Source organism: Henckelia pumila, chromosome 4 (assembly GCF_033568475.1).
Source record: "Henckelia pumila isolate YLH828 chromosome 4, ASM3356847v2, whole genome shotgun sequence".
NCBI classification, from domain to species: domain Eukaryota; kingdom Viridiplantae; phylum Streptophyta; class Magnoliopsida; order Lamiales; family Gesneriaceae; genus Henckelia; species Henckelia pumila.
Genome location: NC_133123.1, coordinates 181,574,358 through 181,601,251, shown reverse-complemented (window position 1 = coordinate 181,601,251; position 26,894 = coordinate 181,574,358). Strand labels below are relative to the sequence as shown.

General features: G+C 34.2%; 2 protein-coding genes across 2 annotated transcripts; both read right to left on the bottom strand.

Annotated features, from left to right (window-relative positions):
- Nucleotides 1-15,921: 15,921 nt before the first annotated feature.
- On the bottom strand, nt 15,922-18,338 carry LOC140894386 (uncharacterized). The gene is made up of 6 exons (XM_073302896.1): nt 18,171-18,338; nt 17,888-18,064; nt 17,679-17,786; nt 17,539-17,602; nt 17,347-17,445; nt 15,922-16,233 (listed from the first exon to the last, which is right to left on the bottom strand). The coding sequence occupies exons 1-6, from the start codon at nt 18,311-18,313 to the stop codon at nt 16,135-16,137; spliced, it is 690 nt and encodes a 229-aa protein (XP_073158997.1). The 5' UTR covers nt 18,314-18,338; the 3' UTR covers nt 15,922-16,134.
- Nucleotides 18,339-18,365: 27 nt separating this feature from the next.
- Nucleotides 18,366-26,680, bottom strand: LOC140862391 (uncharacterized). Its single transcript, XM_073265411.1, has 9 exons — nt 26,555-26,680; nt 24,878-24,940; nt 20,238-20,606; nt 19,988-20,087; nt 19,821-19,913; nt 19,596-19,718; nt 19,099-19,512; nt 18,538-18,795; nt 18,366-18,434 (listed from the first exon to the last, which is right to left on the bottom strand). Exons 7-9 carry the CDS (start codon nt 19,462-19,464, stop codon nt 18,366-18,368), a joined length of 693 nt encoding a protein of 230 aa, XP_073121512.1. The 5' UTR covers nt 19,465-19,512; nt 19,596-19,718; nt 19,821-19,913; nt 19,988-20,087; nt 20,238-20,606; nt 24,878-24,940; nt 26,555-26,680.
- Between the last annotated feature and the right edge of the window lie 214 nt (nt 26,681-26,894).

The window sequence follows — 26,894 nt, the reverse complement described above, 5'->3', positions numbered from 1 at the left end:
ATGATGGATTTAATGATCAGACGTGGGAGATGATAGTATCTGAGACCTACAGTTTCTTGGGTTTAGCGTGTAACGCCCGAAAATTTCAAAAATCCAGTCACGAGTATTATTGGGATTTTAAATTAAATTTAAATGATTTATTTTATTTATTTATGATTTAAAATTTATGTTTAATTAAATTATTTCATGTTGATATATTCATGATTTAAAAGATTGTGTTAAAAAGTTTTCGTGCTATTTATTTTGTGATCATGTTTGTGATCTTTTAAGATGTTTTAAGCATTTTTAAGAGTTTATATGCAAAAAGTTTCAAGTTTTGATGTCAAGAACAAAAAGAACGACTCACGTGTATCGGTTTAGTTATGTAATGTATTATATTCTAGTATGTTCTCACGGAAGCTATATTCCTTATGAAAAACATGAAATGTTATGAAATTTTAATGGAAGTTTTTATCTTTATTTTATTTAGCATGCATGATTTTAGAGCATGAAAGAATTCAAAGAGCATGGCATATCAAGTTTCAAGTTATGTTCAAGGTTCGTGATGACATGATGATTTTAATATGGTTTTAAGTATGTTTCATGAACGATAAGAAGTTTTATGATAGAAATGTTTTATGATGAGAAAGATGAAGTTATGACAAAGTTTATGATGATGATTTTTATGATGTGAAAGCATGATGAATTTTACAAAATTATGATGTTGAATGATGTTATGTATGCATGAAATATTTTGATGTCTTGTGTGGACTGGTGGTAGCAAATACGGGATTGGTGCCCCGAAATTTTAACAGGCACAAGGCCGATGTGGTATGCTTATTGGCACAAGGCTGGTATGGGTTGCACTGTAGACGGGTTGCTCAGCCCCAAAGTTTAGGGGATGGATTCCATGAATTTGGGTCTGGATATTCCACGCATTTCTTATGGTATGGAGTACCTCCTGATGCGACGGCCCAGTGTGCTACATACCATGGCATCATTTGTTGAGCAAGAGTTTCTACCATGATAGGTTTCCGGTACCCGTTCATTTGTATTTTGCATACATAGCATGTGTATACTCGTGCCTTCGTACTGAGCGTTGTATCGCTCACGTCCATGTATTTTCTTGGACACCCCATTCGACAGGGCAGTTATAGGTTTCCCAGGTTCGGGGACCAGTGTATAGTTGGCGATCAGAGAGTTTTGGACTCATTTGGTGTAAGCAGAGTTAGTTAAGACTGACCCTCTTGTGCTTTGGGGTTTTTTTGGGTTGTATATTATTTTGGATTGCAGTTATTTATCGGTTGTATTCTTCCGAGTTAGTATTTGATTTAAGTTTCCACAATTATTGCTTATTTATTGTTGTTTAAGTACTAATTGCATGTATAAATCTTATAGTAGGTGATTCCAAAATGGGTCACTACATGAGCAAATCAATTCTGTATTGCTTGATCTTTGATTGCAATCTGAACAGAGAAGTGCCATTGAAATTAGATTTTCAAGCCTTCATCACAACCTCTTTGCATTCAAGACATTGAGTCCATCTTTAGTCAAAATAAGATCTTGATTGATTCTTAATATGTTGAATGTGTGTACCCATCCATATGAGAGAATGATATGATGTTACTTTATGTTCGTGAGTGATTTGGGATCCTGGCCATAGTAAACTACATCTTGGAGACACAAATAATCTATCCAATCTTTCTTCAGTAAACTCATTTCCTTTTCTGAAATTTGACCAAGTAAATGGACATCCAATAAAAGGAATCTCCTCCATACCCTAGTAATTCACAGAATTTCTGAACTTGTAAAAAGTGGGATCCAATCTCATTCTCCCTCCTTTCTTTTTTGAGTTATCAAGTAGCTCATTAAAATCATCGCCCATAGTCCACACCATTGGGATCGATTGGGGTGAGTTTGTGAACTTTTGAAACTAAATTTACTGTAGCAGTTGACTCCTGAATATGCTAAACTTAGTTCAGTTGAGGTTAGTCTACTGAATTGATTCATTTCTCGTGTGTCGATATTAATCCCTTAAACAAATAATATGTGCGAAAGGATGCCAACTAATAGATTAGAACTTAAGATCAAATGATCAGATTGAATTTGTGAGTAAGTGAGAGTGCTCGACTGAAATATGTGTGATACTGGAAAGTAAGAACACAAGTATTTGTTTATGGATGTTCGGAGCTAAATTCTCCTACTTCACCCCTTTTTCCTTCTCGGAAAGATTTACTCCAGAAGACTTTGAATATTACAACACTTTGCAACAGCCCGATCCAAGATTAGGGCTTACCTAAATGCCTAACTCAGAACTCCTAGACTCAATCTCGAGAACTCATCCCTCGACTGATTCTTGTTACAACATTAGTGTTTGACAGTTCACTAAACTGATCGATTACAAAGTTTGTAGTTTGATAATATTTGGCACAATGTGATCCTATACTTGATCAAATATAACGATATGTGTTTATTCTTGATCAGTTTTCTTCAGTTGAAGCTCTCAAATGTAGATGTGTAGAATTGTTGTGTGCAAGTTTCTGTAAGTGTATGTGCGAATTCTTTGACCTGCTCTTATGTGTGTCTTCTGTTAGTTACTGATCTACATCTCTTTTATATAGACATGAATTTAACGGATCTTTTATTCAAATGGTGTCTGTAGCTCTCAAATGTAGATGCGTAGAATTGTTGTGTGCAAGTTTCTCTAAGTGTATGTGCGACTTCTTTGATCTGTTCTTATGTGTGTCTTTCATTCGTTACTGATATACATCTCTTTTATATAGACATGGATTGTAACAGATCTTTTAATTAAAATGGTGTCCGTACTGCAACACGATATTTTTCCATTATGAAGGTACATTGTTGCTCTGCAACTCTACGACGTCAGCTTGTATATGGGAAACTCTATCCACAAGAGGTAGACTGATATCAAAAGTTCAGTCTTGGTTATGCAGTCTTGGATAGTTCAGTCTTGAAACTGTCCAGTCTTGGTAATTCATTTTGGCTTACTAGAACAATTTGACTTCTGGAAGACTGATTCAGTTTAGTCTCCTAAGCTGAATGCAGTTTACTTGATAAACCCAGTCTGGTTGTGTAAGGCCCGAAAATATTAAGTTCTTAATTACGAGATTTAAGATTTAAATTCCGAAAATGAGAAAAGATTTATTTGAAGAAGTTAAGAAATGAGAGATTTCAAGTTCGGGTCAGAAATATTTAATTTGAGGATTTTCGAATTTTAAGATTTTAATATCCGGAATTCTTAAATTAAAATATTAAAAATATGTGAATTGATATTTATGGAATTTAAGATGTAATCCAAAGAGTATAAATATCAAGGATTGAATTTGAGGATGAAATCCGAGTAAGGACCCATTTGCAAATATTGAATAGTTCAAGGACTAAAATGCGATAAGGTCCGAAATGATTTAATTTTAATCCGAGAATATGTAATTTGAGAATATTTAGAGTTTAGAATTAAATTATAATATTCTTAAATTAGTTATAATTGAAATTTAATTAAATCTCTTGTTCGGGGATTGAATTGCAATTAGGCCAAAGTTCAGGGACCAAACTGCAAATTCCTTGAAACTTGGCCATAAAAACGTGACAAAGGGATCAGAATGTTCAGAATTGAACGAGAGAGAAGAAACAAACGAAGGGTTAAGCCATTTTTGTCCCTTCAAGTCCCGATTAAATTCAATCTGCCCGGTAGAATTTCCGATTGAACATATATTTGCGATCACAGCTCCGAGTGCTACGTTTTGACGTAAGTTTTATGAAGTTCTACCATGTTTGAATTTTAAGTTGTTGTTAGAATTATGATTTGATTGTATAAACGTGTTCTAGTATATACGACGATAGCATATTGAAGACGGATCGTGAAAAGATCGTCGTTTGAACATGTTTTAGAATTTAGAAAGATTTTTCAGAAATCTGATTTTTAGGGGATGACATTCACGTGTTATGCTGCTGGAATTGATGAGGTTTTGTTGTTAAGATGATGATCATATTGATGATTAAGCTTTTGGAAAGATCGAAATCGTACCGTTACGCCGCCGGTTCAAGATTTTGACTTGTTATGCATTCTAAATGTCTAGAGCTCATATTCAAGTTGATTGTGGAGGAATTGAATATGAGATTATGTTTAGAATGAAGATATAATGATATTTGAATCAAAAGATTTATCGGACTCGAATAGTTGCGACGTTGGTTTGAATTCCGATTGTATTAGCAAGATTTGAACTATATAAGCTTTAAAGAAACATCGATTCAGATTGGATATTGATGTTTACCTATGTTATAAACCATTTCAGATTTGAAGTGAAGATTATCGAAGTTGAATCGACGAGTTCAAGTTCGAATGACTTGAAGTGTTTGAAGTTGAATCAAGAATACCTTCAAGTAGCACTGATTGAAATGAGCAGCATTGTATGACTGATTTGGCTAGCTTTGAGATACTCAGCATTGGCAACAGATTCAAGATGTTTGAATCGCGATGAAAGGTATGATTCGACATTATCCTCGCCAGGTAGAACAACTCGAGAACGTGGTGGTTTTCGAGTTTTTCTAAAATCACATACTTATTTGTCTAAGTGTATTAAGTGATGTATTTCTTATTATTGCCTCGCATGATGTTTGAATTGTGTGTTCAAGATGTGTTAGATTATTTAATGCATACAGATTATGTTGCATTCATCTTGAACCCTACCTTGAATAGCACAGAGGGCAGAATGGCCTAGAGTGCATATGACGTTTGGAGAACTGTAGTTGAGTGGCATGGAATGTAGATTTACTTCCAGAGTCAGATGACTCATGGCACGGAATATAGATTTATATCCAGAGCTAGATGACTCACTATAGTTGCACCAAAGTCAGGGGAATTGAGATATTTAACACCACCTCAATTGGGAGAGTCGGTGGTTAATTAAAGATTTTATTCCCCGAGATCCCAAGAACTAAGCTTATTGGTATCAGATTTGATAGCCTATTCCTTGGCACATGCATTGCATTTATGCATTAACCTAGAGTTTTCCATGGTTTAGATTATGCAGTTATAAATGCTAGCATGTTGTAATACGTTATTCTAGATATGAATGTGTGCTATTGCTATAGATGAATTGTTATGCTTTAAGAATTTAAGAATAGATGATGATTCTATGATCTACATGTTATTACATGTTTTATGATTTTAGATTAGTATGGCATATAGATTCCATATGCTTTCATGATGTATATGCATGTCTTTTATACTGAGATTTATTCTCACCGGAGTTATCCGGCTGTTGCTTTGTTTGTATGTGTGCATTGCATTAGGTTGGGGCATGATCAAGCTAGAGTTGGCTTGGATAGCTTGAGAAGAGAGATAGCATGTGGTGATTTGGGTTTTAAGCAGATGACATGTAATTATTATTTGGTAAACATGTTAGAAAGCAAGAACCTTTGTATAGGTTGTTTTTGTCAAGTATTGATTTATACTTGAGAGTTCATGTATTCTAGATTACTTGATATTAGTTTGAATGCATGTAAATTAGCTAGAAGCATGTTTAGAAGTTTATATGAAAGTTGTATAAGTTTTGGAATCACATTGTACAACAAGATTCATTTTATTTTTTTGGACAGGGTGCCCGCTCGATCGGGTGAACTCCACCGATCGAGCGCGGCCTGTGAATTTCCAAAGCAGAGAAGTGAGTTTTTGGGCTCGCTCGATCGGGTGATTTCCACCGATCGAGCGAGACCAATATGGATTCAGACCCGAGAGCTGGACTTTCTTGCCCGCTCGATCGGGTGAATTTACCAGATCGAGCGAGGTGCTCAGTTTTTTTAAAAAAAAAATGTTTAGATCTTGGTTTGAATATTCTTTTATTGTTCGATTAATTGTTTATTAATCGTTAATTGCCCTAAGATGAGATTAGCAACCCGGGTCCCCACAACAGGTGGTATCAGAGCGTAAAGTCTTGGACTAAGATAGAAGTTGAGCGAGGTAGATTGAGTCGCATGCATTTATAGTATTGCATGATTATGCTTTACTTTCTTTACAGAATTGTATGCGACGATGATTGTTTGATTGAACACTGCTTGCTTTATCGATATGCGAATTACATGCTTATATGCTGATATGTATGCATGATTTCTTGAATTCATTAGAATAAATGAATTCGTTGCAAGCATGTATTATGTGAAAAACATGAAAATTTGCAAGCATGTGTTCTACTCAGAAGCATGAGATTATATGTATGTTATACTTAAATTGTATGTTATAATCTCTGCCATATCGATTGCTTCTGTTATCGAATAAGACAGCTTATGCAGATAGCATGAGAACCTCAGACAGAACAGAACCTCAGATAGAACAGAACCGTGTTGAGGTAAGGTTTTGAACCGATTGTACTGAGGAGTATGTTAGTTGAACAACTCCAAAGCTATGAATCATCAACTCAGAAAGATACAGAATATGCTATGTCTAAAAAGGAGTTGATTTGAAGAGCTGGATCAGTTGTTCAAGAGAAGCATATTCAGATGAACATAGAACCAGCCTGATTTTATATCAACTCCAGGACTTAGCAAGAAGTTGGTGAAGTTGCCAGAAGAAGTACTGAAATTGTTTGGCAGGTAAGTAAACAAAATTGTTTCTTTCCGTATATGCTAAAGATGATAGAACAGTAGAGACGCATAAGTTGATTTCAAGCCAGTAAGAGAAGAACGAAATCATGAACCGGTAGTACGAGGCAGAGTTGAATTTTTATTCATGCCTCTGTAATTGTGAAAACACTATGATCATCACCTCCACTACAACTTCCATAGCAGTATAGCTATGAAGCAAGAGATAGTGGCAACAACAGCAAAGATTGAAAGGCTCAAGTTGTATCAGATAAGAATATTACAGGTAAGTGAGTTAATTCTAGTTAACCGCTTATATATTGATTGCATAGTATACAGTCATAGATTAGTGATTTGTTATGCTATAATCCGTATCTGATGAGCCTTTATTCAATATATTTGCTGAGATTTTTGCCTTTGAGTAGAAAAAATGCATTTGAATGATTAGACAGAGAAGATGAAATACAGACTTGAGGAAATAAGATTGAATATGCTAATATCAGACGTGAGATATTAAGCTAGAATGCATTATAGATATTAATGCAATAACTGAGTATCAGATAAGAATTGATTGATTCTGTGCAGTGATTACGTTATATCAGCAATAGCAATGCGTAGAGATCTATTTGATATGAGTTGCAGAAATAAATTTCTATTATGTTGGTACTGTTTATATCACGATGACCGTGGAAGAATGTCAGTAGAAGTTTAGTCGATATATTGAACTAGTACAGAATTAACCTAGAATTGATAGCTATGTCAATGGTTAGAATGTACAAAAATAGTTCAATGACATATTTCGACCTTTCTACGACATGAATGCAGTTCTATATAGAGTGGTGTCTAGTACAATGGTATTATGACAACTTGTATAAAAGAGCATTACGTGAACTGAAGAACTCCAGAAACAGCTAGAAGATTGAGTAGAACAGAGTTATGTAGTACTGAAATGATGATTAATTCTATGAAAATAAGTTAAGTAGAAAAGATTATATTCAACTATTGTCAGCTAAGAATTAATAAATGAACTCATGTCAATAAAGAATAAGAAAAATCAGTTACAGTTGAGTTTTTTCTTCAATTTTGCTGAAGCTATTCCATCATAGAAATCGTGATTCTTGAATTTCTTGATATCGATTCTGAGGTTTTTGTATTCAACCTCGATCGAGTTTGATGGACTCTTTTTTTTTTTTTTACTAGAGTCTGATTTGATTCATTCTTCTTGATTTTTTTATGATGCAAGTGATATGGTATCACTTAGCAGATTTTATCATTCAGAATATGTAATTTTGGATGATCTTGATTTGAGCAAGTTCCTTTGAGCTGAGATTTGAGAATTTTTATTATTTGATGTATTTATTCAGTGTATCTTGAAGTATTTGGCTCGTAACTGATAGAAATTCAGATTCAGAATACTAGCAAGATTTCTGGGTTTTAGCTAATTGCTGGATTTATTGGGTACAGATCTGTACTTGTTGAATGTTTATGCTTGGCAGATACTTAAACAATCAGAATTGTTGTGATCCAAGCTAAACTCGAATTAGTTTGGACAGATAAAAGCAACAGATTGATTGAGAACGCTAGATTAAGATAAGAGATAAGACAGCAGAGCAGAACAGATGAATGTTTGTGGTGATTAATCGTTTGATTATGCCAGATATTCTAGATATGGAATATCAGATTCTGAAATAGGCATATGACAACATATTTAATATCCATTCAGTGGTCTAAACATGTATGACTTACATGTAGTCATTACATGGAAATCAGTATTGGTGAAGAACTGAAAGCAGATACGACAAAATTAACATTACCAATACTAAAATTCCAGTAAAAGAAGCAAAAAATAAGAACTCAAGTGGTTTCTGTAACATATTAGTTACATAAGAGTTGAAATCAGATCAAATTTTTGAACGACTTTGGTTCGAATCTACTCGAATCGTCATGATTTTGCGATTTAGAGTGTAGTAGATTTTGACAGATTCATGAATATGTTGTATTAGATATGATACAAACATAAAAAGATACTGGTTATGCATTTAGCAACATGATCAGATTACAGGAATTCTTGAAATCTATTGTCGAGATAGAGACTTTAGATTTGTTTTCTAGATTGTGGCATTGATTGTCAGATGTTCTGAGTGTTTGGTTGTATGAGATTTCATTATACCATCCTCTGATTAGTGGATTATCAGATGTGATTATCCAGATTTTCGAGGATATTCTCAGAACGATAGTACTAGATTCGGTACTAATTGATTGATTATTTGCCACTTGATTACTATGATTCATGTGACAGCTATTTGATAGATATACAGACAGTATTTTGATGATTGATTGATTAGAAACACAGAATTGTCTTTATATTGAAATAAAATTTCAGAAATATCAGCTATCAGACCAGCTATGAGTCACGAAATGATAGCGAATGTGAAGATGGCTTTGAACAGAATAAGAACAGAACAGCATAGACAAAATGAGAAAATGAGTAACAGATAGAAATGTAAAGCCTGAACAGAATGATCAGTTAAGAATTTCTTTTCCGAGAATCATTAGGTTCAGAAAGAGATTTCAGAATTGATTCCTATGAGTATTTGATCTAGCTTATGGAGTCATACTCGAATTTTCAGATAGATGAATTGTTATCCATATGCATTGGCTGAAGAAAATCAGCTAGAATATGTAAGCCAATAAGATTGGAAGCAAGGCAGACTAACCTAAGCAGAGGTAGATTACGAGAAAGAGCAACTTAGATACAAGTTGACTCAGTGATTATATGTTTTGCAGAAGTGATCATAAAGCAGAGTAAGATATTATAGAAGAGAAGATATCAGACTAGATATTGAAAGCTCAGAGAATTGAAGTCAATATTACTTCAGTCAGCTATACAGCTTACGAGAATCCGCAGTAAGATCGAATGCGATTTCGAGGAAGAAATCATTCCTTAGAGGGAGGAAATGTAAGGCCCGAAAATATTAAGTTCTTAATTATGAGATTTAAGATTTAAATTCCAAAAATGAGAAAAGAGTTATTTGAAGAAGTTAAGAAATGAGAGATTTCAAGTTCGGGTCAGAAATATTTAATTTGAGGATTTTTGGATTTTAAGATTTTAATATCCGAAATTCTTAAATTAAAATATTAAAAATATGTGAATTGATATTTATGGAATTTAAGATGTAATTCCAAGAGTATAAATATCAAGGATTGAATTTGAGGATGAAATCTGAGTAAGGACCCATTTGCAAATATTGAATAGTTCAAGGACTAAATGCGATAAGGTTCGAAATGATTTAATTTTAATCCGAGAATATGTAATTTGAGAATATTTAGAGTTTAGAATTAAATTCTAATATTCTTAAATTAGTTAGGATTTAAATTGAATTAAATCGCTTGTTCGGGGACTGAATTGCAATTAAGCCAAAGTTCAGGGACCAAACTGCAAATTCCTTGCAACTTGGCCATAAAAACGTGACAAAGGGATCAGAATGTTCAGAATTGAACGAGAGAGAAGAAACAAACGAAGGGTTAAGCCATTTTTGTCCCTTCAAGTCCCGATTAAATTCAATCCGCCCGGTAGAATTTCCGATTGAACATATATTTGCGATCACAGCTCCGAGTGCTACGTTTTGACATAAGTTTTATGAAGTTATACCATGTTTGAATTTTAAGTTGTTGTTAGAATTATGATTTGATTGTATAAACGTGTTCTAGTATATACGACGATAGCATATTGAAGACGGATCGTGAAAAGATCGTCGGTTGAACATGTTTTAGAATTTAGAAAGATTTTTCAGAAATCTGATTTTTAGGGGATGACATTCACGTGTTATGCTGCTGGAATTGATGAGGTTTTGTTGTTAAAATGATGATCATATTGATGTTTAAGCTTTTGGAAAGATCGAAATCGTACCGTTACGCCGCCGGTTTAAGATTTTGACTTGTTATGCATTCTAAATGTCTAGAGCTCATATTCAAGTTGATTGTGGAGGAATTGAATATGAGATTATGTTTAGAATGAAGATATAATGATATTTGAATCGAAAGATTTATCGGACTCGAATAGTTGCGACGTTGGTTTGAATTCCGATTGTATTAGCAAGATTTGAACTATATAAGCTTTAAAAAAACATCGATTCAGATTGGATATTGATGTTTACCTATGTTATAAACCATTTCAGATTTGAAGTGAAGATTATCGAAGTTGAATCGACGAGTTCAAGTTCGAATGACTTGAAGTGTTTGAAGTTGAATCAAGAATACCTTCAAGTAGCACTGATTGAAATGAGCAGCATTGTATGACTGATTTGGCTAGCTTTGAGATACTCAGCATTGGCAACAGATTCAAGATGTTTGAATCGCGATGAAAGGTATGATTCGACATTATCCTCGCCAGGTAGAACAACTCGAGTACGTGGTGGTTTTCGAGTTTTCCTAAAATCACATACTTATTTGTTTAAGTGTGTTAAGTGATGTATTTCTTATATGCCTTGCATGATGTTTGAATTGTGTGTTCAAGATGTGTTAGCTTATTTAATGCATACAGATTATGTTGCATTCATCTTGAACCCTACCTTGAATAGCACAGAGGGCAGAATGGCTAGAGTGCATATGACGTTTGGAGAACTGTAGTTGAGTGGCATGGAATGTAGATTTACTTCTAGAGTCAGATGACTCATGGCACGGAATATAGATTTATATCCAGAGCTAGATAACTCACTATAGTTGCACCAAAGTCAGGGGAATTGAGATATTTAACACCACCTCGATTGGGAGAGTCGGTGGTTAGTTAAAGATTTTATTCCCCGGGATCCCAAGAACTAAGCTTATTGGTATCAGATTTGATAGCCTATTCCTTGGCACATGCATTGCATTTATGCATTAACCTAGAGTTTTCTATGGTTTAGATTATGCAGTTATAAATGCTAGCATGTTGTAATACGCTATTCTAGATATGAATGTGTGCTATTGCTATAGATGAATCGTTATGCTTTAAGAATTTAAGAATAGATGATGATTCTATGATCTACATGTTATTACATGTTTTATGATTTTAGATTAGTATGGCATATAGATTCCATATGCTTTCATGATGTATATGCATGTCTTTCATACTGAGATTTATTCTCACCGGAGTTATCCGGCTGTTGCTTTGTTTGTATGTGTGCATTGCATCAGGTTGGGGCATGATCAAGCTAGAGTTGGCTTGGATAGCTTGAGAAGAGAGATAGCATGTGGTGATTCGGGTTTTAAGCAGATGACATGTAATTATTATTTGGTAAACATGTTAGAAATCAAGAACCTTTGTATAGGTTGTTTTTGTCAAGTATTGATTTATACTTGAGAGTTCATGTATTCTAGATTACTTGATATTAGTTTGAATGCATGTAAATTAGCTAGAAGCATGTTTAGAAGTTTATATGAAAGTTGTATAAGTTTTGGAATCACATTGTACAACAAGATTCATTTTATTTTTCTGGACAGGGTGCCCGCTCGATCGGGTGAACTTCACCGATCGAGCGCGTCCTGTGAATTTCCAAAGCAGAGAAGTGAGTTTTTGGGCTCGATCGATCGATTTCCACCGATCGAGCGAGACCAATATGGATTCAGACCCGAGAGCTGGACTTTCTTGCCCGCTCGATCGGGTGAATTTACCCGATCGAGCGAGGTGCTCAGTTTTTTTAAAAAAAAATGTTTAGCTCTTGGTTTAAATATTCTTTTATTGTTCGATTAATTGTTTATTAATCGTTAATTGCCCTAAAATGAGATTAGCAACCCGAGTCCCCACAGGTTGTCTCGACCAATTGAAGATTTTACTTTGGCTCTTGTCAAATTCAACTCAATATAGTTAGCACTTTGGTTTGGGTCTGAATCTTGTCCAGTTTTCGTCTTCAGTTTTGCTTGTGGAAAAAGTCAGTTTACTTCGATATTTTGCCTATATTGTTTTGTAAACACCGAAATCATGCATATTCCAACACGCACATCACCCCATTTCTCTTTAGCAGGTTGTAAATAAGCAAATTGAGCAACTTTCAGAGAAGGATCAATATTGGTATGCAAAAAGATATTCCAACCAACTATTTGATCACTATTGAAGGATAATTCAACTTCTAGACCAAAATCATGAGCTATGACATCATTTTTAACAACTTTATCCGACCAACACAGAAACAAACTTCTTGTTTTCCCAAAAGGATTAACACAAAACTATTTGTCCTTATTTTTTAGCTACTTGCACACTAAAGCTAGAAATTGGCACAAAGAAAAGAACAATCGGGGGAAAGGAGTTTATAAGTCAAGCCGAGAAATTGTTGAGGGTCCCCCCAAACCTCTAAAATTCCAAGACAATATCCTCATTTATGGGCTGAGCCACTCTAGGTTGGCTACCTTCACCTTATCATCATGGATATGATCTTTACTATAAGTTTGCAATTTTTTTACTGCCTCAAGATGACACTAAAACTCTTCATGGAATGCTCTTGCACTAGAAACATTCTTTTTTTTTTTTTCTAAGGATAGGTTGACTGGGATCAATTTCTTGATCTCAAGACCTCCTGTTAATAGACAAGGAAAGGGCTCTTTTCTTCTTTGTGTGACCCACAGCTGATCTCTAGAGCTTCTTGTGTTTACTTTTACTAGTTTTAACTTTTCCAACTCCAAATTGTGTTTAAATTTACGTTTTATTGATTGTTGTTGCATGGTAAAATTTTCACTTACCTTGGAAAACTCTAAAATATTATCCAAAAAGTAATTATGTATCAAATGTTACGCCTGTCCTCCGACGAAATTAGACCAAGAAAAAGGTTACACGACCAAAAAAAAAAAGAAAAAGAAAACATGACAACATAGATGACTAATTTATTATGTGTAATTTTATTAAAACTCCAATATGATTATCTAAGTGATCAATTTTGTAATATTGATCTTCTACTCATGAAAAATATTTTTTTCATTGTTGATATGGATCGGGTCAACTTGTCTTACGAAAATAAATTCGTGATAATTTCATAAGAAAACATACTCTAATTTAAATCTATCTTTTTTCAAAGTAAAATCTATATTTTCATATCCCTTCAAAAACAAAATAAACTTTACTCAAAAAAATAATAATAAAATCACCATATGAGTAGTACAAATATGTTTATTTTCATTTTTACATCATTAGCTGGATTTTTCTTTCTCTTTTTTAGCCAAGCTGGATTTTTCCTTCGTGCGGGTTTTCCACTAAATTTTTAGAGATAAGAGTTTAACGAGGTAATATTAAATTCTTCACTAACCATAGAAGGGATGAGTAACAACAATCTATGGTGGTTCTTAGATAAATAAATGTATCTTTCTATTTACGGATCAATCTACCTATACGACTCACATGTTAACTTGTGAGATGGATCTATGACTCAATCTGATCTATGAAAGAAATTATTGTTCACTGAGTAATATCATTGTTTTTAGTTATGTTATAATGAAATATTGTGTAATATATGTTTATTCAAGTAAAAAGTATTGCATTCAAACTATTACTTGCCATTCATATATTACTTTTTTTTAAAAATATTTATTTATATCTTCTTCCACTATTAAATTATAGTAGCGGAATAAAATTTTTTATTTCTTTGTAAATTGAAGAAAGAAAAATGTCCAAATAATTGTTGGAAAAATTACTATTTTGGTAATATATGTTTTTCTCTTGGTAACTGTGGTCATCTATATTGACAAATTCCAATATTTGTCCGCTATTTTTTCTTCATTTCTTTTGTTTTTGTTTTATTTTGCAATTATATGAAGTTGATGTGGCTATGATATACACAAACATATGCAATATTAATTGTCTCGTGTAAAAAGGAATCAAATCATCCAAAATTGAGAACTTATAAGATTAAGTTTCAATCTCATAATTTCTATTTATAAAATAACTACTTCGTATAATTATATTTTTTATTATTAAAATTGGACTTAATTTTTGTCTTCGATTTTTCGGTATCTCGAAAAAATAATAAATACTAGGTCAATCTATACTCTATACCCTCAAGAATCTTTGCATTCCTGGATATGTAAATGAAGTAAACTGTGGATGAGAACACAGATGAAATTTTATTTCATTAGATGGGACACTTGATGATAGTTTGCTTCTTTTTTTTTGAGTTGAGAGGGAAGATTCTTGCATGTCGACTTTGTTCCATACTCGAGGACCTTGGTTTGAAATAAGAGGGGTTTTGCTACACTATGTTGTAGTATCGAAAGAGGCTTTGCAATTTTCTATGAAGAATTTCATTAAGATGGTGAAGCGATGTCAATACAGATTAAAAATAGATTGTGGCATTTTCCAGGGTTTCAAAAAATCAAAGTCTCAAGAGATGTGCATACATATTTAAAAATTTTGTCAAAACGTTTTTTTTGGAGCATAAAACCTTATTACATTATGTAGAAATTAAGTCTGATAATACAACTTTGTTGATAAACAAAGGAACAACATCCGGAAATGAAAAATTACTATGTGAATACAAACTTTGACGGGCAATCTCATGGGCCACGCTATTAGCTGACACTAGTAGAAAAATGGCTTAAGACTTCGGTTAATAACCGAAGTCGTAGGACCTTTATTTACCGAAGTAGTGTCACGTGAAGTAATAGGGTATGTTTTTACTTCGTTGAATTGCCGAAGTCTTATATGAGAAATTACCGAAGTCTTAGGTAATTTTTTGGAGGCAAAATAGGACCAATGCCGAAGTAAAAACATATATTTTACTTCGCTCATTTCATAATTGACGAAGTCAAAAATATTCTTATACTTCGGCATTTAATGAGTTTAATGAAGTAAAAGCTATGATTATACTTCGGTAGTTAATGAGTTTAATGAAGTAAAAACTATTCTTATACTTCGGTATTTAATGATTTTAATGAAGTAAAAACTATTATTATACTTCGGTTTTTATACGAAGTTAAATATTATATTTTACTTCTATAATTTCATTTATTACCGAAGTAAAAGTCAATCTTTTACGTCACTTATTAATGAATTACTGAAGCTTTTACTTCATCAATTTTGTTATCAGACGAAGTGATATAATATCTTTTACTTCGTTAATTTCATATATTACCGTAGTAAAATGTTTTCTTATACTTCGTCTATTAATGAAATTGCTGAAGTAATAGAATATGTTTTACCTCAGTATTTTTATTAAAATACGAAGTAGTAGATAATTATTTACTTCGTTTATTCTAAAATTGCCGAAGCAATAGAACACATTTTATAAATTAATATTTAGATACAATAATGCCATAAATACACAGATTCAACTTAAAAATACACTAATAATTAATAAATTCATCCCAAAATGACACATACATAAATCAACAAGTACTCTATCCAACGAAATAACCCGAAATTATATGCACATATCCACACATATTTTATCAAAACTATACGTGTACACATCCACACGTATTTCCTCAAAAAGAAGTATTATCCCATTTCAAATGACATATTGAACCACCTAAACATGTACACATCCACATGTATTTGCTCAAAACAAAGTATTATCCCAATTTGAAATAACATATTCAACCACCTACATGTGAGTAGACAAATTCACTCCATTCACTTCTAACTTCATCAAATTGTTCTTGACTGTACGCCTTATTCTTGTCGCAGCCTGCAAACTGAAATTCAAAAAAAGATAGGAATGTGACGGTAAACCAACAAGGCAACTAGTTGCAAACTGAAATCCAAAAAAGAATAAGCATATTTGCTATGCATGCTGACATGTATGATCAGCTTAATTGTTATGGGTTTCAAAACATAAACAAATTCATAGCAGATTGTGTTAGCATGCTGACAATTTAAAATATATTTACTGCCAAGATCGATTCTTAGCAGATTGTGTTATTTAAAATGCTCAAGATTAACAATGGCAAGTGTACAAGTACTCATAAACTCCAATATCAAAACAAGCAGCAAAAGTGTACACAAACCACCACGCATATATCATCCCTTCAGTTATATGAACAATCCCAAGTATAAAAAATGAATTTATACAGCTTCATATGTCCATTGAACAACAAAATTGGCTTTCCATTTTGATAACATCCTCTCCAACAGCATATCTAAGTACTCTGTGCTTACATTATGTGAAATCTCAACCCAATCAAGAAAACCAATAAACAAGGCGTTTCTAGCTGTCAAATACCAAACAGGGGGTGTCCATTAAGATAACATAAGAAGTTCAGTAATGGACATGGTATATGAGTCTATTACATTAAAATCAACTGACAATTTAAATTGCAAAAAATTTCAAATGCAAAACTTACATACAATATATAAACTAAAAAATGAAAAATAAGAACCTCGTCATAGCCAAGGATTCTCAAACATTGAAACCATGTAGCAGTTAATTCTTCAGTTCATGAGAAACTAGCTAAAACCCACACATAATCCTAATTTATTCTCATAGCAAGTAAAAGCATGCAAGTGCATTGAATCCTAGGCTCAAGAAACCAGGCAAAGGAGGGCTTGAGACACAGCAAACTACTGCTCGATCCTTTAGCACATGTGATTCAAAAGCTATAGTGCTGAAACCATCACTAACAGAAGTTATAGTGCTGAGAAAAACCATCACTAACAGAAGCACATGTGATTCCTTTTGCCATGGTAATAAAAGTCATCACTAATAGAAGTTTTAGTGCTGAAAAACCATCACTAACAGAAGCACTAACAGAAGAACATGTGATTCCTTTTTAAATAAATCAGAGCATAAATTAAAATTTGAAACTCACCATCGTTTCCACCCGTAGAACTTCACATTCAACTATTTCCTTCATATACCTCATCACATAATATCCACATTCAACGCCACCACTTTGTTTCAGATTTCCCTATAATAATATTGAAACTCAATTGCATCAATCACAATCCAAATAATATTTCCCTATCAATTAATGTCATTCATACGTAATCACACCACATACCGTCAGTTGTTTAAAACTTGGCCATTTAGGAATACCCCTCGATGCATTGTACAGCTTGACCCCACTACATTTAAAAATTAACAAGTTATTTTTTTTTCATTTGTATAAGTGACTGCATATATATATAATATACTACATACTTCATCACTATCTTTTTCCATGCATCGTCTCGGCATCTGTTTGTAGAAGAGTCCAACAAATATATCATATTTTCAGCTACATTGACGATGGTCAAGATCCAATGGTACCTAAAACAATGTGAAGTTGAAAGAATAAGTTGCAAGTTTAGAAACAACATAAAATAATTGACTAGTATCCATTATATATTTATAAAGAACTAAAATCATACCCAGTGTTGTATGGGATGAGGCATACGCTGTCTCTACAAACCGCTTCCAACTGGTTAGCGATATGTTGTGACAAGTGGCTGCCATTGCTGTCAAGTGGGCATGTAGGTAAGTGGCCAGGATCCACAAATGAAATGCAATCTGTTCGGTCTTGTTCCTTCAAATATTTGTATAGGTGACTGCACTCAATATTACATACATAGGTGAAAAATTTATCATAGAATGGACACAAACCAAACAAAATATTAAATATGCAAACAAAAAATTAAGTGCAACACAACATACCCCATGTAAACCAAAATCTGTCTCGCACCTATCTCCCTCATCTCCATAAATGGAACGATATCTTCTCTAATCAACCGTAGGCTTTGAGAACGTCCAAACATAGATTCCTCAAACTCTATGTGAATGCTGTCATCTTCGCCCATCAACCTAACAACATATGAGTAGATATACTTGCAAGCCATGGGTAAGTTTCTTTCAATTTCCATGAACTTTTGACGCTGTCCAGAAACATCCATAATTGCAAATGGTTGAGGTTTTCTCTTTCTACAATTTAGAATATTCGTACAATTTAGAATAAAGTAAAAAATTATCCAAATAACATATATGACAATTACAAACATATAAAAAATTGAAGCTTTTAAAATACCTTTGTCCTTGGAAAAATTACCAACACTTTTGGCCAACCAACGATGGCTCCAAGTGAATCCTTCATGACTATTGGTCCACAATTCATTGGGATTGGAAGCTCTGATGCTTCATCTAGGACAACGTCAATCAACACCTTGAAGTTCTCTTCCCCAAGTGGAAGATCTTGAATCTTAACATTTGGACCTCCACTTGATATTATTGTGCCATATGCCACCACATCTCCACGTGTTTTCAAGACAAGGTGGCATTTTTTCCCCTTCAAGAACAATAAATTATCATATATACATATATAATTCAATAACCGAAAAACTTGGTACACCCACGGTTTTGGCCAACCAAGTGGTCGACTGATTAATCTGGTACTGCACTAACAGCTACCAAGTAAGCCATGGCCAACATGCAGATTATGGTTGAGGGAGTTAGGGATGATGCAGGCTGGCTATGCAGGCCTTATATAGTGATATATATGGCATGCACTTATTATAAAAACTGACTTCAATTATTTTAGCCAAGGAAAATAAAACAGGCTGGCTATGCAGGCCTTAGAGTAATAAATAACCTTCATGTCTGGAGGGCCGCATTCATAAAAACCTTCAAAATCATCAGAAAGCTTTGGGGTCAGATTTTTGGATGCATTTGGGCCCTGAATTTCAGATGACTTGTTTGATGCTACCATCTCAGAAGCTCGATCGGTGATGATTGGCATAACAGCAGCAAGTTGTGCCTTCAGTTTCTCCAACTCCTCCTTCAAAAGTTTAGTCTCTTCCAACTGTTTTTGGGAGATTTCCATCGTAGTTGTAGGGACTGATTCCCTTTTCTTTCTAGGAGTTTTGAAGAAAACTTGAGGTGTTACAAATCCGCCGACACCTCGAACCCTCCCATAATGTTCCTGGCTGCCTAATGCAATGGTTAGGACATCATTCATTCCAGAAACTTTGAACTCTCCACTCTCCTTCTTTTCCAACAAGTCATCCTACATTTATAAGCATAACAAATTAATCCAAGAAATATATATATATGAAGGCATTATGGAAATCGATAAAATTAAAAATTTACAATTTTTGCAGCGATTTCTGATGTCTCTGTGTTTATAATTTTTCCAGCTTTGTCCTCACGAGCTTTGCGCCAAAGAATTGATCTGTCAACTTCTTCATCTCTGGCAATTATATTTTTCTCCTTCTGCAATTCAAAAATTTAGAATCTTACAAGTACGTGAATTCAACAAAAGAAGACAGTGTATTATACACGAAAAAATTGTTAAACGAATGATCAAAAGCTTACCAGCTCAGCCTCCAATCCAATGTAACCTTTTCGAGACAGTCTATGGTGATATTTACAATGCTTGGTCCGTTCCTTTTGCTTTTCATGAGTAATCTATATCAGAATTTAATTCAGTTAAGTACGGAAATTAGTATTTGTTAAAATATACTTGGAAAAACTTAAAATACCTCCCACGATGGATCTAGTCGTGCATCCACAAAAGCCTTCCAATCTGCTACTGGTAGCTGATATTGCCTTGGTGGAGAAATCAACGTTTCTGGATTATTTCTGTTGGGCCAGACATATCGACTAGTCAATTTGTATTTGAAATCTCTCCATTTTTGAGCTGCTGAACTCATCACAGCTGTCAATGTAGAGAGTAATACAACATTGAACCAATTAATGTTCATATTTATTATGTTTGGAAGATAAACTTACCGATATCTCTTCCCAAACCTTCGGTTTTATGTTTTCTGGAACATCAGGCCACAATTTTATATTGATTGGCACCATGGATCTAGCAATGGAGCCAATGTATGATTGAAGTGCCCTCCCATTTGAGTTGTATGTTGGCCGCCCCAAGTCATCATAGTCAATCTTTGCTTTTTTTCCCCATCTTGCAGCTGCAGTTCGCTTAGCCATCATCGTACGACCTCGCTTGTTCTTTTGCACATCTACATGTTCTTCTCCATGAGTAAGTGCATGTGGCTCTGCATCTTCACTAGTCTTACCAACACTTAATCCATGCATCTCCTCAACTGCATCTTTATTTTTCTGCCTTCTCTTACTCATTATATGTGCTGTCCACTGCATAAGAATATTCAAACCACTATTAACATATAATGATAACATAAATATAAAAATAAGCATGATAAATAATAACAAAAACATAATAACATATACATAAACGTAAGGAAGGGACAAGATAGTTCATAACATCAAAATAAATAATAACAATAATAAAACTAATAAAAGTTCATAACATAAATTTTAGAAGTACAAAGAGTGTCTTCACTCATACATAACAAAAAATGATATAAAAGTGCAAAACATCATTTTTTTCTGTTCGATTCCCAGACACCCTCATGTTCTGTTCTAAAGTATCTTCCATGAACGGGAATCTCATGAGTAACAACATTGTCAATTGGTCGGGTCTCGGGAATATTAGTCGAACAATCATCCTCCCCCTCGTAACACCTATTTGGCACTGGGAGCACAATAGACCATCCTTTTCTTGCTGTGTCATCAATATAAAAGACTTGATTGACTTGACTTGCAAGGACAAATTCATCATTCTTGTGCCCTCTTTTGTTCAAATTGACCAAGGTGAAGCCATATTCGTCGTTGTTTATTACTCCTTTGTCATTTGCAACCCAAGCGCACTTGAAAAGTGGAACTTGAAATTGATGATAGTCCAACTCCCATATTTCTTCAATCACACCATAGAAAGACACATCGGCCATCAAAGGATTTTTATCTTTGGCACTACTAACAAGCATGGTGTTTGCAACTAGAGAAACCCCACTGTTTTGGCAAACTCTCTCATCATCTCGCGCCTTTGTCTGGTATAAATTGTTATTTACCACATAACTACTATACTTGATGACTTGGGAGCGTGGTCCATGAGCCAACCATGTCAATGTCGATGTCGTTCCACCATTGCGGCTGTCTATTTCAGCAGCCACCTATAATTTATTTAATTTGAAAGAGTGATTAAAATAGTAGATGCAAATTACCGCAAAATGCTTCAAAAAATATTTATTCATCCACCCAACCTTTGCACGAAACCAGTCAATGAACCTCTTATTGTGGGCATCTTGTATCCATCTTTCATCTTTCTCTTTTTTCGGAAATATCGATTTCAGAAAGGTCTTGTGTTCACTGTGGAAATATTTTTCCATTAATTTTTAAAAGACAGCAGATATTGACAGATCAAAGAAGTGCAGAACTAAGTATTAATGTCATAACTTACATTATGTAGGGAAATACTTCTCCATTATTTTCCAGCACTGTCAAATGTGCTTGTAGCATATCACTTTGTCGCACTGTCATTGGTGTGTTACATGCTAAGAAGCCAGGAACGTTTGAATTGGGGTCTCGGATTGATTGAGGGATCCCAACAGGATCAACTTCATTGAGGTATTCAGAACAAAACTCAATTGCTTCTTCTGCTGAATATCTCTGAACAATGCAACCTTCAGGATGTTTTCGACTGCCAACATAACTCTTAAACACTTTCATGCATCTTTCGAATGGATACATCCACCGGAAGCAAACAGGTCCACATAATCGGACTTCTCGAACAAGATGGACTGTTAAGTGCACCATAACATCAAAGAAAGAAGGGGGAAAATACTGCTCCAATAAGCACAGCGTAACAACCAAGTCAGATTGCAGCTTATCTAACTTGGCTACATCTATAACCTTACTACAAATATCTTTGAAGAAGAAGCAAAATCTTATGATGGCGTATCTAACATGTTTTGGCAGCGCATCACGTATGAGTATTGGCAGGAAATGCTGCATTAGAACATGACAATCATGAGATTTCAAACCAGACAACTTCAGCTCAGACATGGACACAAGATTCTTCATGTTCGATGAGTAACCTTCTGGAACTTTTATATCCATTAACGACTGGCACACTTGTAACTTCTCTTTTTTTGTGAATGAGCATGCACTAGGAGGAAGATATGTTTTTTTCTCTCCAAATTCAGGTCTCAATTCAGGCCTAACTCCCATTTGAAGCATGTCCAACCTAGCTGCCACATTGTCCTTAGTTTTTCCTTTAACATTCATCAAAGTATTAATGAGGGACTCAAAAACATTCTTCTCGATATGCATCACATCGAGACAATGTCTAACATGCAGGTGTTTTCAATAAGGAAGATTGAAAAAAATTGACTTTTTCTTCCAACATTTTCTGAAATCTGTTGCTCATAAATCCTTTTCATCTGTACTGCCTTCCACATTATTCTCTTTCTCCTTCTTTCTCTTTTTACCTTTCACACTGATCTTCTTTCCAAACTCACACTTTATGTTCGAAAGCTTGTCATATAAGGTAACCCCAGATAATGGTGTAGGTGTATCTCCATCTTCTTCTACGCCATTGAACTCCTTAGTCTGCCTCCGATAGGGATGAAACCTTGGTAAGAATCTTCTATGACCAAAAAATGACATTTTCCTCCCATTTTCCAAATGCTTTGCATAAGTATTTTCTCCGCATACTGGACATGCAAAATAACCATGTGTAGTACATCCACTAAGGTTACCATAGGCTGGAAAGTCATTGATGGTCCATAATAAAACTGCTTTAAGAGTGAAAAACTGTTTTCGATAAGCATCATAGACACCATCAACTCCTTCCCACAATCGTTGCAAATCTTTAACTAGCACATCAAGGTAGACATCTATATCGTTACCTGGCTGTTTAGGTCCAGAAATGAGCATAGTTAATATTATGAATTTCCTCTTCATGCACATGTTTGGAGGCAGATTATATGTGGCCAACATGACTGGCCAGCAGCTGTACCGACTACTAAGGTTGCTATGGGGATTAATGCCATCAGCTGCAAGTGCTAAGCGAAGATTTCTTGGCTCACTTTCAAAGTCGGGCCACATATGATCAACCAACCTCCAACATGGTGAATCAGACGGATGACGTAACTGACCAGCAACTCTTGTGGTTTCTTTATGCCAAGTTAAATTTTTTGAGGTCTCTAAAGATTTATACATACGTTTGAATCTTGGTATGGGGGGAAAATACCACATCACCTTGGCAGGAACACCTTTCTTCTCAATGTTCTTCTTGTTTAGCTTCCAACGCGACAAGCCACATTTAGGGCAACTTACACAGTCTTTATATTGTTTTCTATAAAGGATGCAATCATTGGAACAAGAATGGATCTTTTCATGGCTCAACGACAAACAACTCAATGTCTTTTTTGCATCATACGTTTAAGATGGCAGATTGTGATTATCTGGTAGCATATCCCCAAAATCTGTTAATAGATCTGAAAATAGAGCATCACTCATCCCATGCCTGGCTTTGGTATTGTACAGTTTCACTAGTGCACTCAACTTTGTGTAACGCTTACATCCATTGTACAATGGTTTCTCTGCGTCCTCCAAAAACTTCACAAATTCTTCTGGATTTTCTGTGTAGTTCTCGTATGCTGCCTCACACATATTAGTTGTTTCAAAGTCTTTGTGATAATCATCAGTTGGATCCTGGTTGGTACTCCAATTTACTCTATCATTTTCGGCAGACTCGCCATGCCAAATCCAATTAACATAATTTTGACTAAAACCATGAAAAAAAAGATGCTCTCGAATCGATGTAACCGGTCCTTTTTTCAGATTTATACATTTGCAACAAGGACAATGAATGAAATTGGGGTCAACGTGGAGATTTTGCAAACAACTGCTGATGAACTGTTCAACACCCTCCTGATACTGTTTGGATCTTCTATCCGAGCGAATCCAAGATTTATCCATAATTCACAACTTATCTTCAACAAACAATTAAATTTATGAAATTTATATATAATAACAAATACTAAAAGATTAATATACAAGAATCATGAATGATTTCCACTTCAAGCACTAGTTACTTGGTTTTTAAAAACCAAAGGGATTTTTTAAAAAATCATTGTGACTCCAAAAATCAATGCTAATTTTAGGAATAGTTCCAGAAAAAAATTTTAAATTCAAATATGACCGAGCCAAGCTCTAATACAGTAAACTATTTTCAAAATCAAGAATGAATACTTTTGGTTTCAAAGTAAAAACGGGAAATTAATTTTACTAGTGAACAGAAATAAAAAATATAATATGCAAAATATTAATTTATTTAAACAAAAAATGACAAATAACTTAATTTTTCAAGCACAAAGGCTAGGAAATTAATTTAGCAGTCTTATCGAGCACAATTACAAGCATAAGAAACGAAATTCCCAATGCGAACAATGAATCATCATATAATCAAAATATTGTAAGCACATGGAGAAAATATGCGATCAGGTTTAATTTCAAAGCACATTAAACGTCCACTGAAGCAGAAAAAGTTCAAAAAATACCTGCTTTTGTTGCGGCTAGAGCTAGGATGCTACTTTCAAGTTCAGCTTGTGTCTGAAAAGTAGCTGCAGCAAAATCAATAACACATGCTATAGTTTTTAGCTCATTGTGAGTGAAAGAAAACTACCAAATGCTTTATCATTGCCCTACTGGTGTATAGAGTATAAACCAACACAATATCACAATTATTTTCTTTGTGCATCTCGAATCCTCTTTGAAATTGATACATGTTGAAAGGAATAACATGCCATATTGAGTAAACCTACGTTTCACAAGGGAAAATTGCATCTTTTTTAAATCAAGTAAGTTAATAGGAGGAAATTAAATAATGTACGACACAATTTGAATCAACAAAATATAATAAGTACTGTTTGTATGTTTACGCGAGGGGAAATAATAAATACTTGTCAAATTGTTGCTGAAGCAACAGAAGCTATAGTGCAGGAAAACCAAAAAAAAAATACACCAGATGGAGTGGTAACTAACAGAACAGTAGATTGTTTAGCAAAGAAAGCAACATAAAATAAATTACTAGCATTATATTGTCGAATGATTCAGGCATGTCGAGTGTTGGATCCAACACTCCAAAGACCAAACGAATTGATAGGTAACTTTTTTTCAGTGTTTCCTCCATTCAAACTGTCATCTACTCAGTATCAATTTCCCATTATATTTTGCATCAAACCCTTACATGTTACTTAACTTGTCCCCAAGCCCCTACATGAAAAACTCTCTAACCAAAGACCAAAGCTGCTTCTAACCACAATGGCATAGAATATACTCACGTAAAAAATGTTGTTACTTGAAATAGAAACTCGCACAAATTATTTGACATCATTCCCAAGCTACTGTGTGACACAACAACTCATGCATTCTGAACAACTGAAGCTAAGCGCTTTAAGAAATAGCAGAATTATGAAAACTATGATGTGGCGACTAACTCAAAGTCATTTCCTTTAAGAAAAAAGGCTAACATTTGACATTTCTCTATTTTCAAAACACCTAAAGCAGCTCTAGTACCACAATATGCTTTATAATTTTCAATGTTCAAGGTACATATTTGTGGAAACCACTCAAGAAAAAAAATACCTGCATTTTAAAGTAAAACCCAAACCAAAACAAAATCTAGGCTACAGAATGTTTAAAAAACCAAATTCCTCCACAGATAAACTATATTTACACACACACACACACACACACCACACATACAACACTCCTCTATATGCCCAAGCATAACTATATATATAGAGTATCACAATAACACAGCTAACACAAATGGAACAGAGAGACGATGAATCAAATCAAAACCTGAATTACTAAAGAATTTTTTTTAACGGGAACAAAGCTTAAAGAACACATTTTCTCGCGGGCCTAAACACAGAGATATATAGGGTTCGTCCTTTGACAAGAAAAACTAAATATGTATGATGATTAACCTTGCACTTCAAAGATTTAACTAAATGGTCGTTTCTCATACGGTGGAAAAGAAGTTGGGCCGTGAGAAGGATTTTAATCAAAACGAAATTAATGATGGCTAATATTTAAGTTGAATGAATCAATAGAGAAGGATTTTGTTCGGCAAAAAAGGTTCAGAGATAGAAAAGGAAACATACTTTCTGCACTGAAATCTTCCAAAACATGTAAAACATAAATTGAAAAAAAAATAGAGAGATTAAGACCTTTTTCTTTCGAAATAGGGTGTTGGCGTCGGTTCCCGGCGGTGGTTGATGGGGGGCGGCTGAAGAAGAAAGGGATCGAGCAGCTAGCTAGCTAGGTTTTCTTTCCCACAACGAAGAAGAAAGGGGATCGGATCGTGTGTTGTTTTTCACAAGTGTTGAGTAAAAATATCCGTTTATTTTTTACTTCATCAATTATAATAAAAATATTAATTTTTTTACTTATTACTTCAGCAATTATAGTGTGCCGAAGTAAAATACTGTCCAAAATAATTAGTGAAGCCCGCGTTTTTCAAGTACCGAAGTAAAAGGTGTGTTTTTACTTTATCCTGGTTAGTACCGA

What these genes read in the sequence shown, in the direction of transcription:
- LOC140894386 (XM_073302896.1), bottom strand. Translation starts at nt 18,313, where the DNA reads ATGGGCGAAGATGACAGCATTCACATAGAGTTTGAGGAATCTATGTTT. An exon ending in CAGATTTTGGTTTACATGGG is followed by an intron (nt 18,065 to 18,170) that starts GTATGTTGTGTT and finishes TATTGAGTGCAG; the next exon opens with TCACCTATACAAATATTTGA. An exon ending in CTCATCCCATACAACACTGG is followed by an intron (nt 17,787 to 17,887) that starts GTATGATTTTAG and finishes ACATTGTTTTAG; the next exon opens with GTACCATTGGATCTTGACCA.
- LOC140862391 (XM_073265411.1), bottom strand. Translation starts at nt 19,464, where the DNA reads ATGAATGATGTCCTAACCATTGCATTAGGCAGCCAGGAACATTATGGG. An exon ending in GCGGCCCTCCAGACATGAAG is followed by an intron (nt 18,796 to 19,098) that starts GTTATTTATTAC and finishes TTGTTCTTGAAG; the next exon opens with GGGAAAAAATGCCACCTTGT. An exon ending in TAATTTTTCCAAGGACAAAG is followed by an intron (nt 18,435 to 18,537) that starts GTATTTTAAAAG and finishes TCTAAATTGTAG; the next exon opens with AAAGAGAAAACCTCAACCAT.